The sequence below is a fragment of the Dama dama genome, chromosome 23 (genome assembly GCF_033118175.1).
Source record: "Dama dama isolate Ldn47 chromosome 23, ASM3311817v1, whole genome shotgun sequence".
NCBI lineage: Eukaryota > Metazoa > Chordata > Mammalia > Artiodactyla > Cervidae > Dama > Dama dama.
Window position 1 is genome coordinate 69,823,953 of NC_083703.1, and position 17,884 is coordinate 69,841,836.

The window sequence follows — 17,884 nt, forward strand, 5'->3', positions numbered from 1 at the left end:
TCGCTGCTGGATTCACTGTGCTCCTTCCTTTCCCTGCGCACGTTTAACAAACACAAAATGAAACAGACCCAATGGTCAACCCTTCATCACAGATGTTCGAATGGCTTCTGCTTCCCGGTGCCCCCGGAAGCAGCCGGACAAGGTGGTCCTACTGCCAGATGGCCTGAGAAATAGCAGCTGCCCCAGCCCTAGACTCAGTCGCCCCTGCCCAGTGCCCCGGCACCCTCAGAGGACGGCCCAGTCCTGGGGGGCTCCTTACCCAGCTGAGGTCCGGCCTGGGGACTCTGCGTGTCAAAGGGCTCTGCGCTGGCCTCCGGGGCGCTGGGCTCCCATGACTCGCTGTTTTCCGACACCTCCACATAGACGTCACCCAGCCCTCTGTGAAGGGCTGCAGGGCCGCCGGCGTAGGGGCCCTGGCCCTCGCTGCCCGCGTCGGCCACAGCCCGGGTCTCCTCGCCCATCTTCTCGGCAAACCACTGCTTGACCTGCTGGGCGCTCATCTGGGTCTTGTCGCAGAGGCTCTGCAGGTCCTGCTCGTTCAGCATCTTGTGAGTCGAGTAGTAGTCCTGCAGCAGCTCCCGGCTGCCGGGCGCGATGACTAGCAGCCCGGGAGGGAAGTTGCCCCTCTTGTAGTCTTCGTACCACTTGAGCTGGCCGTTCTTCAGGGCGTACCGGCTGTCCCCAAACCAGCGCACCACCTCGGGCCGCGGCAGGCCCGTCTGCGCCATGATGGAGTCGTAGTCCTGCGTGCTGGGCCACTGCGTCTGCACGAAGAGCTGCCGCAGCAGGTGCCGCTGCTGGGCCGTCTTCTTGTAGCCTGCCTTGCCCGGCGGCTGCTCCACCGGCTTGCCGGGTGCCTCGTCCTCAGGCTCGCAGGCGCCCAGCCCCACGAGCTCGCCCCTGCCGTTGGCCTCTGTCACCCGCAGGTTCTTGAGGTTGATTTTGATGGGGCTGACTTTGCGTTCGGCCAGCATGTGGCCGCCGGGCGCTTCTGGGGAGCCGTTTTCCCCGGCCAAGCCCTCCTCCCCCTCGTCCTCAGCGGCCTCCTCCTCCCCTGGAGAAGCCCCCTCCTCGGCCTTCTTGGCCTCCTCGGCACTCACTTTTTTCCGTCTCTCTGAAAACCAGCCGTCAATCTCCCTGCGGGTCATTTTGGTCTCGGTCCTCAGGCGGTCCAGCTCCTCATCCAGGGGAAGGGGGTTTTGTGCAAAACTGCTCTCCAGGGCTCTGAGCTGCTCGGGGGCCCGCTCCTTGTATTTGGTTGGTGTGAAGTCGGGGGTCTGGTGCCAGGACTGTCGCTTGGCAGAAGAGGGGGTGGCCAGGGTGGCCGCCGTGGGGAGGCAGGTCACCTCGGGGGCCTTGCATGACGGGGAGAAGGGCGCCTCGGGCACAGGGTCGACGAGCAGGGCGCTGTGCTCTCCAGGCAGCCCGGCCCTGGAGCCCTTGAGGTTCCGGCAGTGGTACCTGCGGTCGCTGAACCACTTGCGCACCTCCCGGGTGCTGAGACCCGTCACTTTGGTCAGATGCTCCACTTCGCTCTGCCCTGGGAACTGGTTCCGACAGAAGCTCCCTTTCAGAGCTGACAGCTGTTCATGAGACTTCTTGTTTTTGTAGATGCTGGCATCGAGGAAGGCTTGGGAGGTGATGCTGGGGCAGGCCGTGAGGAGGGACTGGGCGGCATTCACCACCTTCACGGCCGACGTCGTATTTGAACACACGGTGTTAATGGGCGCGACAGCGGGCGGCTTGGGGACAGAGGTAACTGCCAGGGGGAGAGAGGAGCTGGGGGCCTGCAGCCCGTTGGCCATCAGAGGCTGAGTGACCAGAAGTCCCCCCGCCGCACCCTCCGGCTGCCCCACCACGTGCCCAGGCAGAGCGGCCTGGATGAGGTGCTGGACGCTGCCGCTGCTGGCAACCAGGGGCGTGTTGAGGACTGTGATGGTGGGCTGGGGCACCGACTGGATGACGGTGTTGAACATCTTTTTCCGGGCGTCCTCAATCTCCTCCGGGGACCAGCTGATGCCCTGCTTCAGCCTCTGGGCAGTGAACCAGATCTTGAGCTGTTCCTCCGGGTACTTGGTGACCACAGTCAAATAGCAGAGCTCGGCTTTGGTCGGGTAGGGGAACTTGTGGAAGGAGTTCTTCAGAAAGCTGTTGGAGTCCATGGCCGCATTGTAGGTGGGAATGCTGCTCAGCGGGATCATCACTTTGGGGAGGGACCTGGCGGTGGGCAGGGGCTGCTGGGCCTGTGGGGGCGGCTGCTGCAGGGAGAGGAGCTGGGCGATGCCCGCAGGCAGCACCGGCACCGTACCCAGCAGGGGCCCGTTGGCCGAGTGGGGGGGCTTTGTGGGGTTGGTTGAGGCCTGGCTGGCGGGGGCCACCCCGTTGACAAAGGCATGGTCCCCCTCTTTTACCTCTGTGTCCCCAGCTGGAGGGTTTGGTAAGGCCTCCCCGGTGGGCTGGTTGGGCACGTTCTCCTTGAGCGTGTGGATCTTTTTGGCCTCGGCTTTGCCTTTCATTATCTTCATGATTGGAGTCTTGGTGATGATGATTTCTGCCTGTCCATCCATCCCCTCCACGTTTGGCTCCCCCGACGGGTCGGGAGGGCTGGCGCCCTCAGGGACACTCTGCTCCACGACCACGTGATTGTCTGGCTTGGCCACGTTCCACACAAAGCTGGCTTCCCCCGAGTGACACTTGGCATTGTGCAGAGAAAGCCCCTCGGGAGTTTTTGCCAGAAAGCTGCATTCAGTGCATACAAAGCTTGGGTCTTTGTTAAAGTCTGTGTGCTCTGAGCTCAGATGTCCCACAAACTGGGTTATGTCCTGGGATCTGAAGTCACAGTATTTACAGGCAAACGCGTAGCCATCCAAGGTGCTCCGGTGCCCGTTGGCCAGCGAGGGGACGTCAGGACCACTGGCGCTCTGGGTGGCCTCGGTGCTGGTGGCGGGCACTTCTGGGGGCGGCTCCTGGGGGTGCCCCTCGGGCCCGGGCTCAGCAGGTGGAGCCTCGGCGCTGGAGCCAGGCAGCACCACAGTCTTCACGGGGATCATGCACGGGGTGGTGGACTTCCTCTTGCTGGCCATGACGACCGTCGTGCTGAGTGATGAGTGGGTGACAGCTCCTCCTGCCGGGGGTCTCACAGCACGGCTTCCAGCTGCTCCATGAGGCCCAAAGGAACAGCTTCCGAGGGCTGCTTCTTCAGTGGTTGGCAGAAAGCAGGTTTTCCCTGTTAAACCTGGGGAGGAAAAAAGAGAGGTGAGGCTCTCCGGAGCTGTGTGTGTGTATCCCCGATTCCCAGACACATTCTGCTACTTGCCTCCGGTCACCCGGGCCTTCTCCCGAGGAAGGCAACAGCACCTTGGATGGAACGTTCCAGTTGGGAGCCCCTCAAGCACAAAACAGCGCCCGGAAGAGCGATGTGGTTCACCCTGACACCAGGGGCAGGCTTCAGCCATACGCTTCTGTTCTGTGTTTCCCTCTGTTTGCACGCATAAAATAACTCAGACTCAAAAACGACAACAACAAAAATAATCCTCTTCTGGACCTCCAAGTGAATTCTGGCCATGTCAGAGCAAGAACAAAAGATCCTAGTGTAATTCTTGTTTAAATGTTTGGGCCAACAAGGGTTTTCTTTTCATAGCCTTCCCACACACGAGCGCAGGACGCCGCCTCTGCCTCTCCAGCGCCAAGCCCAGAGGCCGCGTCGTGGCAGTGCGTGTCCCAGGGAGAGGGCGCGGCTGCCCGGGGCCAAGCTCTGGGGACCGACCTGCCCTGCCCTGTCACCCCGGCTCCAGGCTGCGGGAGAGGGACCACCTCAGAGTTACTGGCTGTACCCCGGACTCCTGGTGCTCAGGTAAAGCCCAAGCTCGGAGGGTCAGACGGTCCACAGACGCGGTTTGTGGCCCTGTGACTGTACCTCTCTCCCTGGGGCAGCGGCCCTGAGTGGCTTCACCTTGGGTGTGTGTGCGACCCGTGACCTTGTATTGGGCTTGCTTTTTATTTCTTCTGGTGCCTTTATTGTTTCTTAAAAAAAAAAAAAAAACCCAACCCCCCTGAAAGCTTTGATCCATTTGAAATTTATTTCAAAAGCTGAGATGATTTATTTATATGTAAAGTACTACTAATTCTTTCATGAGATGCCAGGAGAAAATTTTCTGTGATGTCTATTATTGATATTAACGTACCACCACAATCATCATTACCTTTCTTTTAGCAAATTACAATGCTGATAATGACTAAAATAATGGTTATTCTAATACCAGAATCATATTATCATCAGTGTTTAGATTTGATATAAAAATGTAAAAAAAAGGTAAAATATCTCCATGTAAATTCTTAATAAATAAACATAGCAAACTATTTTTTTTTAAGACCTGGTGATCATGATGATAAAAAAATATTTGCTAGTAAAAAAACAGTTGGTGTGAGATAAGGATAAACATACACCCAGTTCACCCACTTGTCACCATTTCCTCCATTGAAATGTTACGCATTTTTTAAACTTAATTTTTAATAGTAAAAATAAAATACCAATATTAAGTAAAATTTAAGAAAACCACCTATAGTTTTCCATCTACTGCAAATATTTTGTACACATTTTTAATCATTAATGGGCACACACGTGTTTTTTTTAAACATTTCATCATAAACAGTGTCATTAAATAAGCTTCATAATTATAATATTCAATAGCACCTAATAATGCACCCCTACAGAGTCCAGCCTCCTCTGCTATGCATAGGCCTCAGTGTCCCCCTCTCACGGTTTGACAACGAAATGACCTCTGGACATGTAGGATGTGTTTCTTCTATCAAATCATTTCCTGAGGCTGAGCACACAGAAATGGGTAATTTACCAGATCAATGGGTAATTTACCAGTATCAGCATTTCTAAGCTCCTCTATATAGTACCAGCAAACATTTTAAATCAGGTGCTTTACCACCTGATTAAATTCCAAATCAGGAAAACTAAGTATAATACAGTTATGTTTTCAGCAGGCAAATCAGATTTTCAGATAAGTCACTGAAGATATCAAAAAGAATATATGAATGTGCCAGTGACATAAGAAAAAACTGACTTCATCAAAATTAAAAAAACCTTCTGTGCCTTAAAGGTTGTCATCAACAAAGTGAAAAAGACAAGCCACGGAATGAGAGAAAATATTTGCAAATCGTATCAGATAAAAGGGCTTATAACTGAATAATAAAAAGACAAAAATCCAATTAAGAAATAGGTAAAGAATTTGAATAGACATTTCTCCAAATCAGGCCTACAAATGACCAATAAGCATATTTTAAAAGTGCTTGGGCTTCTCTGGTGGCTCAGTGGTAAAGAATCCGCCTGCCGATGCAGGAGACACAGTTTTGATCCCTGCTCTGGGAAGATCCCACACGCCGAGGGGCAACTAAGCTTGTGTAGCACAAGTGCTGATCCCATGCTCTACAGCCTGGAAGCTGAAACTGCTGAGCCCACGTGTGGCAACTACTGAAGCCCACACCCTAGAGCCCATGCTCCGCAACAAGAGAAGCCACCTCAATGAGAAGCCCGTGCGCCGCACGGGAGAGCAGCCCCCCGCTCGCTGCAACAAGAGAAAGCCCCTGCAGCAACGAAAACCCGGCACAGCCAAAAGTAAATAATTTTTTTTTTAAAGTGCTCGACATCATTAGTCATTAGGGAGATACAAATCAAAACCTCATACAATGAGATGCCAACTTACTCCCACCAGGATGGCTATGATCACAAGGACAGATGATAACACTACAGGTGAGGATGTGGGGAGACTAGAACCCTCCAGCATCACTGGCTGGAAGGTAAAACGGTACAGCCTTTGCTGCACTTGAGAACAGTTGGGCAGTTTCTCAGAAAGTTAAATACAGAATCACCATAGGGCCCAATAATTCCACTCCTTGGTGAATACCAGATAGAAATGAAAATATGTCCACACAAATATTCATAATAGCAGCCCTGAAGCAGAAGCAACCTCAATGGCCATCAACAGGTGAATGAATAAAGACAACGGGCTTTGTCCATGTGATGCACTATTGTTCAGTCATAAGAAAGCATGAAGTACTGACGTGGGCTACAGCATGGATAGAAACATCAGGAAGGCAGACACACGATGCCATGTATCACATGACTGCCTCTGTGTAAAACACTCAGAATAGGTACCTCCATAGTGACAGAAGGTATCAGTGTTTGCCAAGGGCAGAGGGGAGAAGGGAAAATGGGGACTGACTGACGGCTAACGGAGATGAGGTTTCTATTTGGGGTGATGCATAAGACTGTGAATACGATAAAAACCACTGAAAGGACTTCAAAAACCCAAGATATACTTCAAAAATCCAAGAAAGTGGAGGATAGCAAGTTACAGCCCTCAGTTCTGTAGAAGGCGGCCATCACTGTCACATCTCAGGATCCAGTACAGGTGGCCTCACTGATTTATGGTACTTCCTGACCTGCCTTCCTCTTCTTCACGATCCTCTTCTGCCCTAGGGAAGGTGAAAGCGGTGGCTGTGGATACCAGGGTCAAGGCGAGAAAGGGACGAGAACCACAGGGATGAGAACCGCAGACCTGGCTGCTCAGGAAGCAAGCATGGTCACCGGGAGGCCCGCCTGCCCAGCCCAGCCCCCAACACTCAGGCCAGACTGACCTTTGTGATGGCGACTGGGCTCCAGCAAAGCAGTTACGGTTTGTCCCTTGTGTTTTATTTACTAAGGCTAAGCAGGGGACAACAAAAAATGGAATTGATTTTAGGAGATGGTCCTAACGTCATTCACAATTCAGTCCCAAAGTAGCCCCCCAACTCTTTCAAATCAATGATCCGGGAGGGCACACTGCCAACTGTTCCGAGTGGCTCGGTCACCTGTTACGAAGGAAGCTGATTAAACAGCAGGAGTGGGGGTGGGGTGAGGGGGACAGCAATTGCCAAAGGTCCCTGAGTGATTACTATGGGTAGGGAGTGCCGTAATCCGCGCCTCTCATTTCACTCCCACAGCAAACCCCAGAGGAGGAACTGTTATCACCCCCAGGCTCAGCGCGGTGCAGTAACTGCCTGCAGGGCCCAGAGCTCGCAGGCAGCGGAGGCTGGCAAGCGGGCTCCAGAGGCTGCCCTCACCGGTGCACACACCGAGCTCTCCGAGCAAGCACAGCACTGCTGGAAGGAGGCCTGCAGGGCTTTCCTGAGCCGTACTTCCCCCCAGTGTTTATCAGGAAAAATGCCAAACAGACAAAAAGTTGACAGAATTTTCCAGTGAATCCCCACGTACTTACAACCTGTATGACATCATCTGGCTATTTTCAGTAATACCACCCATTTAGCTAAGTGGGGGTAAGTCTATTTGTCATACATTTTTTCAAGGGTATCCAACAAAAGTGGCATTCAAAAAGTAAGGCTCTATCGAGAAATCCCATCCAGAAGCGGCTCATGGACCCTGCTGGACAAGCGAGGCAGTAATTACCCTGAGGAAACAGACGGTTAGCCAAGTCAAGCCCTGAGTGAGGTGAGCTGATAAAAATGTGAGGTTTTGTGCTGCCGAAGAGATTCGCAGACAAGGACCAGATGACAATCCCAGGTTCATCATCATTCTTTGTACAATCCTTTCTCCACCCTGTCTTGAAAGTTTGTCTTGTAAATGCATTGTTTTTCTTTAATGAGGAAATAAGACTGAAAGTACATAACTTTCCCCCCAAAATCTGTCTTTGGAAACTAGGAATTGCTCAGTTCCCTAAACTAACAAAGCTGCAGCTAAGTTGCTGTACTTCAACACTGCAAACAATCACATGTGTGGGGCTGGAGAAAAAAAAATGTTTGTAGATCAAATTCTTAAAGTGTTTAGCTTTATAGATAAGTCAGGAACTTTCCATTGTTGTTTTAATTCTGAGGAAGGAACTGGAAGGACAATAGGAGTTCAACAAAAGATTTCGAATGTTGAAAAGGCGACTGTCAGCAGACGCTTTCCAAGTGTTACGGGGGCTGGGCTTTGGCCCTCCTTGACATGCGACACACAATTTATCGATAGAAACAGGAGTAATGGGAGAAGCTGACAGAGCTGCAGAAACATGATCAGTGATTTTAATATACTCTTCATGGTTCTGAAAGCTCAAGTAGACAACAAGAAAGCATGAGAAGAATAAGACTTCCATAATGAGGCTAGCTTGACAGATATGGGTAGTCTTGAATATTCTACAGTCATCCACTTCATATTCTTTTAAGAACATTTATGAGACAATGTTTCTCTCAGAAATAATGAAAAAAGTAAAAAATCCTCCCTGTTTTCCCCAGACAGAGCCACTGTTAACAATCTATCATCCATATCTCAGACATCTTTTCCAGGCATAAGTTACTATAACCAGTGTTTTGAAAAACCAAAAATGGAGTTGTATTTTGTTCTGATCCTCTCTTTTCTTCCCACAATGATGTAGTTTCAACACCTTTTAATATCAGAACCTACCGTTTATCTCACTCTTTTAAATAGTGTTCTAATTTATGCATCCACCAAAATTTACTTAACCAATCTAGCTCTTAACAGACTTTTGCATTTCTCCAATTTTTTAAATTCTTACAAATAATGGCTCAATGGCTATCCCTGAGAATACCTTTGTGCATTTGAAAGTATCTGAAATTCTGAAGTTCTTATAAGTAGAACTGCTGTGGCATTTATTAATTACTTTTTTATTTTTTTATTTTTTTGGCTGCTCTGAGTCTCTGTTGCTGCGCACAGGCTTTCTCTAGTTGCAGCGAGTCGGGGGCTACTCTCTAGTTGTGGTGTGTGGGCTTCTCTTGCTGTGAAGAACAGGCTCTAGCTCTAGCTCAGGGGGCTTAGCTGCCCTGCGGCGTGTGGGATCTTGCTGAAGCAGGGACTGAACGTGTGTACCCTGCATCGTCAGGCAGATTCTTAACCAGTGGGCCACCAGGGAAGTCCTGCTGCGGCATTTAAAATACGGTCAGTAAAATACAACACTGCCCTCCAAAGAGGTGGTGCTGACTTTCACTCCCATCACCAGAGAACGACGTGGCCTCAGGGTCACCACATGTCATCACTACTGCCAGTCTCTGCTCATACATACATGAAAGTCACTGCTGTTTTAACTTGCATTTCTGTACAGGGATGGCTGAAAAGCTTTTCACATGTTGTTGATACTTTGTGATAAATTACTTTTGTCTGTTTTTTCTGTAGATTTTAAGAGTTCTCTACATATTAAGGAAATTGGCTCTTCATCATCTATCACAGAGGAAGCTGTGGTTTATACCAAGATTGCAAGGATGTTTTAATACTAGGCAATTTCTAAAAATAATTAACATCATTGCTAAATTAAAGGGGAGAAACCAAAATAGCATTTTAATAGGGTTATACTCGCATTTCTTCTTGTGGTAAAAAGCACATAATATAAAGTTTCCCGTCTTAACTACTTTGAAGCGTAGGGCATCGTTAACACACCCTCACTGTTGTTCAGCAGATCTCCAGACCTCTTTTCACCTTGCAGAACTGTAGCTCTAGACTCTGAACAACAGTGGGTCCCCTTGCCCCCTCCTCAGCCCCTGAAAACCATCATTCTACTTTCTGCTTCTATGAGTTTGACAACTGTAGACACCTCGTGTAAGTAGGACTATGCAGAACTCGTGTTTCTGAGACTGGCTTCTTTCACTTAATGTTCTCAAGGCTCACCCATGCGGTGCCATGTGACAGATGCCCCCTTGGCATCCTTGCTGAAGACCATCTGACCACACATGACAGAGTTTACTTCTGGGCTCTGCATTCTTTTCCATGGGTCTTTGTCTATCTCCATGCCAGTACCATGATGCTTTGATCACTGTTGCTTTGTAATATGTTTGAGATCAGGATGTGCAAGGCCTCTAGCTCTGATTTTCTTTCTCGAGACTGTCTTGGTTTTCACGGTCCTTTGAGATTCCATATGGGTTTTAGAATTTTTTTCTATTTCTGCAAGAAAATGTCACTGGGATTTTGATAGGGGTTGCACTGAACCTGGGTTCAAGGTGGTTGGGTTGAGTTTGTTCTTCTTTTTCTAGTTCCTTGAGGTATAAAGTTAGGCTGTTGATTTGAGATCTTTCTTTTTTTATTTTGACCACACCATGCAACTTGAGGATCTTAGTTCCCCAACCAGGGATTGAACCCATGCCCCCTGCAATGGACCACAAAGCCCTAACCACTGGACCACCAGGGAATCCCCTCTTCTTTTTTCTAATGAAAGTATTTATCACTATAAATGTCCCTCATAGTACTGCTTTTACTGTATATCAAAGTTTTGTTATGTTATGTTTTTGTTTTCACTTGCTTCAAGGTATTTTCTAGTTTCCCTTATGATTTCTTCCTTGACCCACCAGTTGTTTGAAAATGTGTTGTTTAATTTCTTCATATTTGTGAATTTTTCAGTTTTACTTCTGCTATTGGACTAAGACCTATGTGTACTGATGTAAATATCTCTCTTAAGATGTTTAAGTAATAAAATATGTAACATACTGCATAATAAAATATATGATTTCATCATATAATAATCTATCTAGACTTGTATTTGTTTGAATGTGAAAATAATTCAGAAGAACAAAGGATAAATATTGATCTATTAAACAATAATGACTTTTTATCAGGAAGGAGAAGAGCATTTACTTTTTTTTAAACTTTATGCCCTCTATATTGTTTGAATTTGTACAGTCATGTGTTGCTTTTGATTTTAAAAGTAGCAGTAAGGATGAAAATAAATAAAATTAACGGTGCTAATGAGCAGCAAACCCTTCAAATAGGGTAGACAGCACACAGAATGGTTGTGAACTGCTCATGTATAGCTGGGAAGTTTCACTGTCACATGACCATCCCGTGCCCAAGAGGTACAAGACAGGGGCTGGGGGAGGGCGTCCTGATGCCCCCCGCAGATCCCAAGGCCGTGTCAAAATGGAGTCCCTAATTTGCGTCACTATCTTATCATTTACTAGGCAAACTTGTCCTGCTGAAGTCATTCAACTGGAACAATAAATTACATCTGCCACAGATTAACCTGTGTCAGAGAGATGGAGCGAATCTGATCACTCATTGTTTTCAAATATCTGTTTCCAGTCATCAATGACTGTGATCATTTTGTTGGACCCTTGACACTCTGCAATCCATAAGGGCACAGTTTGATTGAGGCAGAATCCTTGGAAGTGCAGAGCTTTTACCCTTGAAATTAACCCTAATCACAAGCATCCTAAAGATTACCTACTTGTGGGAAGTCCCACAGAATAGCTGAAAAACTGAGTGAACCCCATATGCTGGAAGTGTCAAAAAGTTGGATGGGGGCCAGATGTGCAAGCAAGGTAAAACAAAACACCCAGCAGGTTCTCACTGTGAAGTCAGTCTGGGCTGCAAGCGACAGACCCTTCAGAGTTGCTGTGTGGCATGAACCAGGTGATCCCAGTAGTGGCAGTGGCTGGAACTGTGAACCTGTGAACCACTGCCATAAACTCTGGATTAAATCAGTGGCTTCCCCCACTGCCAGAGACTTCTGAAGTATAAGATAATACCACACACAAGCGGATCAATCTGCATGGATGGTGCTACTGGTATGCTAGAAAGAAAGTCAATTCTCTATCACAAAGCGCGTTCATTGCTCTCAATCCATCCCAGTGGCCTCCGGAGTTGGTAATTATCGTTGCTGCACCCAGAGCACCGGAGAGCTATTGGGCGAGAAATGGCAGGGGACAGATTCATACATGGACCCAATGTTCTGACTCTCTGTTCTTTTTTAGGCCACGTTCACTCTGAATACTAACTGAATGATAAACTCACTACCTTTCATTAGTTTTACATTATCCACATTATTAATTACATAATTTTGGGCCTTCTTACAGAGGGCTCAAAGATTTTTACAAGTGGAATTTGTTGGATGGTGTTATTTTTCAAGATTAAAATGACTTGACAGGGCTGTCATGAGCCTTCACATGTATAACATTTTTAGAGTGTGAGAAGAGGGGAGGAATTGCTTCCTCCAGAGCATGACTAGAGAACTCAGCTACGGTGGGGCTAAGTGATTAGACCGAGGTTAGTCAGCAGGAATCTACAACAAAAAGAACATTAAGGGAGACGGTCCAGCCTCAGGAATGTGTGTGCGCAGGACCCTGGCAGCCCAGCAGATCTGCTGGCTGGAATTGTCATATTTCTGCTGAAACAAAGAAAGGCGTTACAAAGAACTGGAGTCTGTCTCTGAGCCAAGGCCTCAAGTGTCAAAGCCATGTCAAGCCCAGGGCTGGCCTCTCTGGATACCTGAGGGTCACAATACTTTCTACACTTAGGAATCACCACCGAGCAGAGGGCTTGGAGCCAGCGCTCTCTACTTATTTTTCCCCTTCAAACAGTTCTTGTTTCTGTCAAGTCATCAACAGAAATAGCCTGCTCCAGTCAGATGTTGTCACCTCTATAGTGAACAGTAATTCACTCTTTCTCAAGCTCAGAAAAGTGGTGAGAATAAAAATACAGCAGCCTCAGAATTAAAGGGACCCTGTGCTGTGTGCTCGATCGCACAATCGTGTCTGACTCTTTGCAACCCTACAGACTGTAGCCTGCCAGGCTCCTCTGTCCATGGGACTCACCAGGCAAGAATACTGGACTCGAGAGACCACGTATCTCAATCGTTCGACTTTGCATGAATCATCTTGAAAGTGTCACTTCTGTGGTTAGGATGGCTAACCACCCAGTTCTACAAGGTGGTTAGGCTGGCCCGGGCTTGACTTATCTCCAGAGATGGGGACCTCAGCATCTACTGGGTTTGAAAAGATGTTAGAAATGATTCCTTATAGCAAGCACCCCCAAAATTACCTTCCTGGGGATTTTACTCACTAGGTTTAATTTTTCACTCAAAAATTGTTGAAGACTTCCTATGTGCTCAGTACTATGTGCTCGGTTCTGGGTATAAAAGGATTTTTGAAAAGACGTCATTGCTGTACTGCAGAAGCCTATCAGTTACTGGAGTCTTTAGGCTCTTCACCAGCCATCTGGGGCGTGCTTTCCTTCTGCACACACTGGCTTCCCTTGCCCACCTGCAGTTGGGTGTAAACAGTGAAATGTAAGCAAATGTGTCATCTCCAGGGGAAAGCCTTAAGAGAAAGTACATGCCTTGCTTCACTGTTTACTCTCTGGCTGGCTCGGCAACTTGGAAATGTTTCAGATTGTAGCTACTCTTAGCCTGGGTCCTAAAGGGAGAACAAAAGTTGATCTGTATAATACACATGTAACGTGAGCAAGAAATAACTTTTGTGGTTTTAAGTCACTGAGGTTTTTGGAGTTGCTTGTTACTACAGCATAATCCAACCCATCCTGAGGGATACACAGTATAAGGGAAGCCAGACAAACAAATCAACACAAATCAAACAATAAGCCAAGTGTCGCGTGAGGGTGCAGGAGAAGGTTTACCACTACCTAAGCTTTTTAGAGGACGTGGGTAAGGCCTCGAAGAAGGGGCAGCCTTTTAAATACAGGCTGGAGGACGACTAGATACTGCCAAGCAGACATGTTGAGAAAAGGGGGTTCTAGACAGAAGAACACTTAATGAAAAGCCACGGAGGGAAGAGAGGACGTGGTTTGGAGAGAGACCAAGCAGCTTGGTTTTGCTGGCGTAGGAGATTGAATGTGGTGGATTTCCCACGAGGCTGAAGAAGATGAAGTTTCCAGGACCCTCACTTGATGAGCTCCCTCTGAGGAATGTATCTATATTTTTGTAAATGTATGCTTATATTGGGTTTCCCAGGTGGCACTAGTTGTAACGAATCTGCCTGCCAATGTGGGAGACACAAAGAGATGCAAGTTCAACCCCTGAGTTAGGAAGATCCCCTGGAGGAGAAAATTGCAGGCCACCGCAGTATTCTTGCCTGAAGAATCTCTTGGACAGAGGAGCCTGGAGGGCTACAGTCCATGGGTCGCCAAGAGTCAGACACAACTAAGCACCACCACCATGCTTATATTCTTGATACTTTTCCCCTCCTCAGGAGACCCTCCCTCCTAATGTTCAGGTTCCACCAAAGCTGGTCTGCTTTTGAGGGGATGGAGGGGAGCAGGAGATGACCTGAAGCCTTATTAATTGTCTGAATGACACCTTCTCCCATATTTGAAAGAAGGAGTCCGGTTCCCTAAGGGTCTTTTCCCACCCAAGCCAAGCACTCTCATTCCTGCACGTGGGGTCATGGCTGGAACGTCTGGCATCGTCTCAACTGCTCTTCTCTGAAAGTGCTCCTATTTGTCTAGAGCTCTCTTAAGGGTGGCACCTGAATCCAAACCTACTTCTCCAGACGGAGTCATGATGTATTTATCACTTTTCTTACCAGAGTTTCATGCATCATACTTTATCCTTCCATAAAAGCCGTGACCCAGGGATGCCAGATTATTTACACTGTGAGATTCCCCAGAACAATATGGAGAAGTGCTCTTGGATTTAATTCACACCCAGTACTAGTATCAAAATACAACACTGGACTTTTCCCCTTTAGGTCTGGGAGACTTAGAGGAACAAGTTTGATACAGAAAAGAAAGTTAATTCATTTAAGAAATGTCTACTAAGCACCTACACCCTGTGCCAGGCACTGTCCTAGATGCCAGAATATGCTAGACTAGAACGAAAGACAAAAAAGAGATACAAAATTCTCTGCCACCCTGGAGTTTACATTCTCATTGAGGGGAGAAACAATAAACCAAATAAATAAGTGAAACTGTGTGTTAAAGAATAGTAAGTGCAGGACTTCACCAGTGGTCCAGTGGTTAAGAATCTGCCTTCCCATGCAGGGGAATGTGAGTTCAATCCCTGGTCGGGGAACTAAGATCCCACATGCCACAGGGAAACGAATGCCACGTGGCAACTAGAGAGCCTGCAGGAAACAACTACTGAGCCTGCATGCTCTAGAGCCTGTGCTCCACAACAAGAGAAGCCTCCAGCACACCGTGACTAGAGAAAACCCACACGCCACAGCGAAGAAGCAAAAAGAACCAAGTGGATGACAGAGGCAGCGGGATGGCACGTCTACAGCGCTGAGAGAGAACGAGTGAGACAGAGCAGTAAGTGCAACGGAGAAAAATAAAGCAAGGAGTGGGGACAAGGAGCATGGTGGGTGGGGAGGTGATGCAAGGTTACAGTTTTAAATATGGTGGCAGAATGGCTTTCCTAAGAATGTGACGCTGAAGCAGGGACTCGGGTGAGGCAGTGAGCCACCTTGGAGGTGAAGAGCGTCCCAGGCAGAGGCACGAGCTGGGCAAGGACCTGGAGGAGGCAATGTGCCTGTTTGTTCAGGACGGCTGAGCGGGAGCAGCGGGAGTGAGCATGGGGGGACGGGGCCCGAGAGGTGAGCGGCAGACGGCGCCGGCCATGGTGACGACCCGGGTTTCTCTGAGCTGGGCAGCACCCGGGGTGGCGGGGGCTAGGAGCGGAGGCTGACGAGGTCTGACGTGCGTCCCACAGCACGCAGCTGCTGGACACGTTGAGAACAGACTGCAGGAAAAACAAGGGGAGAAGCAGGAAACCTGTCAAGAGGGGATGGCAGTGATCCAGGCAGGAGACGACAATGGCCTGGGCCAGGATGGTTAGAGACAGAGGTGAAGAGAAGTGTCTGGAGTCTGGGACCTTCTGATAGTCGAGCTGACAAGGTTTCCTAAGGGACTGGATGGAGTGTGTGAAGGAATCACATCCACAGGACTCAAGGTTGACTCCAGGGTGTTTGACCTAAGCCACTGGAAGGGTGGTGTCGCCATCAACCAAGACAGGTTTGAACCAGGAAGCTTCCTATCAAAAGCCAAAGCCAATGTCTGCTGAGACTGGAAGGCCCCTTTCCAGGTGAGAGACTGGACTGAACTGGCTTTGTCATCAGCATTTCAGGGAGGCCATGAAAGGCCAGTGTCCCAGTGAAAAGACTCTGATCTCTGCCCAAACCTGCTTGAACCCACAGAGAAACTACGGAAAGCGGGAAGAGGGGCCCAGGGGATGAGGAGGTGGGAGAAAGGGAGGGTGCGGACCAACAGAGGCTACCTTGAAAGGCAACTCGTCAGAACCTGCACTGTCCAAAGTCAATCATGTTACATGAAAACGCACTTGAAGTCCACATGTTGTTTCAAGTCCAAAAAGTAAGTTACTTTAGTAAATTTAAAACTAAAAATCCAAAAAGCAAAATAGTAAATGGTTTGCCCTGGATGTGGTTTTACTTCTGAATTACACTGGCTTTGTTTTAACTGATTTTTTCCAGTGTGGGTCAGAGACTCTGCAGGCTAAACAGCTTGCAGGGTAGTGGGCATGTCTGAGCCTCTCAGGACTAAACACTCCTCTGAACTGAACTCTCCAGCTCTCTCCTTGGAGGGGTGCTGTTCCCCACCCTCTCCCAGGCTCAGCCTACACCGCAGACTGACTTCAGAGGCCCCACGTCAGTGGACACGAGTTTGAGCAAACTCTGGGGCATAGTGAAGGACAGGAGAGCCCGGAGTGCTGCAGTTCAGGGGTTGCGAAGCGGCGGATACAACTTGGCGACTGAAAACAGCAACAACAGGTCTGTGAGTGGGAAATGCAGCCCGTTTCCTAAACTATGCCGAGTTGTTACAAAGAGTAGCAGGTGAAGAAGTGAGTGGCTAGTGGAGTTGGGCCAGAGGGCTTTGAAGATTATGTGTCTGGGGGACTTCCCTGGAGGTCCAGTGGCGAAGAACCTACCTGCCACTGCAGGGGTGCGAGTCCGATCCCTGGTCGGGAAACTAAGACCCTACGCGCCACAGGGCAAAGAAGCCTGCACATTCCTAGGTGCCACAGGGCAAAGAAGCCTGCACATGCAACTGGAGAGTCCACAAGAGCAATTACAGAGGAGCCCGTGGGCCGCAACAAAGACCCAGAACCGCCAAAAGACAGAAGAAGAATACGTGATCAGGGCCGAACACCACGTAGAGCTCCTTTACACTTCAAACTTCAATAAATACAGATGGTCTTTTGGTTTTAGCTCTGTAGTGGTGCATAAGGGCATGCCATCCACAACTAAATATAATACCTACTCCTGAACATATTCTATCTGCCTCCAGCCTAAAGCCATGGTCCTAAAGTAACTTCAAAACATCCAGGATGGAGGGATGGGTCAGTGTATGCAGAGCAAACTCTTTCTTAATCAAAAACCCTACAACAACCTGTTATCCACTCTCATTTGAGTACCTCCATGACCTGGGAGCTTATTATCACTTACAACAATTTATTAAAAGCTCTTTTCTTAGTTGGACCTGGTTCCCGGGTTTTAGATCTATCTTTTGAACGGACGCAGAACAAGTCAGCACTCATCACTATGTGATCAGTCAACTCCCTCTACACATCAGCCTTTAACACGGTTGAAGGTTGTCATTTCACCCTTTGGTATTCACCTCTGCAGTGTAAAGTAAGCATCCTGAATCCAACTCACTCTCTCTCCAGTGACCTGCTCTTTGAATACCCTCTCTTTCATCTATGTCTCTCTCAAAATGGGGCTGTCAGAACCAAATGAGCATCAGGATTTAGCCCAACCAGAGGAGAATTAAGCCAGGCAGTGTTTTAACCATCCTACCAGTATTGCTAATGCTACCAGAAGTCGATCCAGGAAGAAGTTCTGGTTTCTTTCCCCCCCCACACAAAGATGAGAAATTCAATGTGCAGAGGTGAGGTGACCCGGGGCACAAGGGAACACTGCTGGAATTTGGCAGGCCTGGGATTCTTTCATCACGAGGCCATCTGGGGACATATTTTACAGTTCTGATGGAACAGTTCTTGGCTTTCTTCCCCTTTGACTTCTACCTTCTCGCCATTTATTTTTCTTCCAGTTTTATTGATATCACTGATATACAGCACTGCATAACTTTCAGATGTACAGCCTAATGATCTGACTTCCTTACAGCATGAAATGATGACCACAGGAAGTT

At 48.4% G+C, this 17,884-nt stretch overlaps 1 protein-coding gene across 4 annotated transcripts in view; it reads right to left on the reverse strand.

The window, feature by feature from the left end:
* ZHX3 (zinc fingers and homeoboxes 3) overlaps positions 1–17,884 on the reverse strand; it is a 111,316-nt gene that overhangs the window by 7,513 nt on the left and 85,919 nt on the right. For all 4 annotated transcript variants that reach the window (XM_061127283.1, XM_061127282.1, XM_061127281.1 and 1 more), the window contains one exon: positions 260–3,235. In XM_061127283.1, coding sequence (XP_060983266.1) covers positions 260–3,083 — 2,824 coding nt within the window. In that variant the 5' untranslated portion in view covers positions 3,084–3,235. The remainder of the gene's footprint in view (positions 1–259; positions 3,236–17,884) is intronic.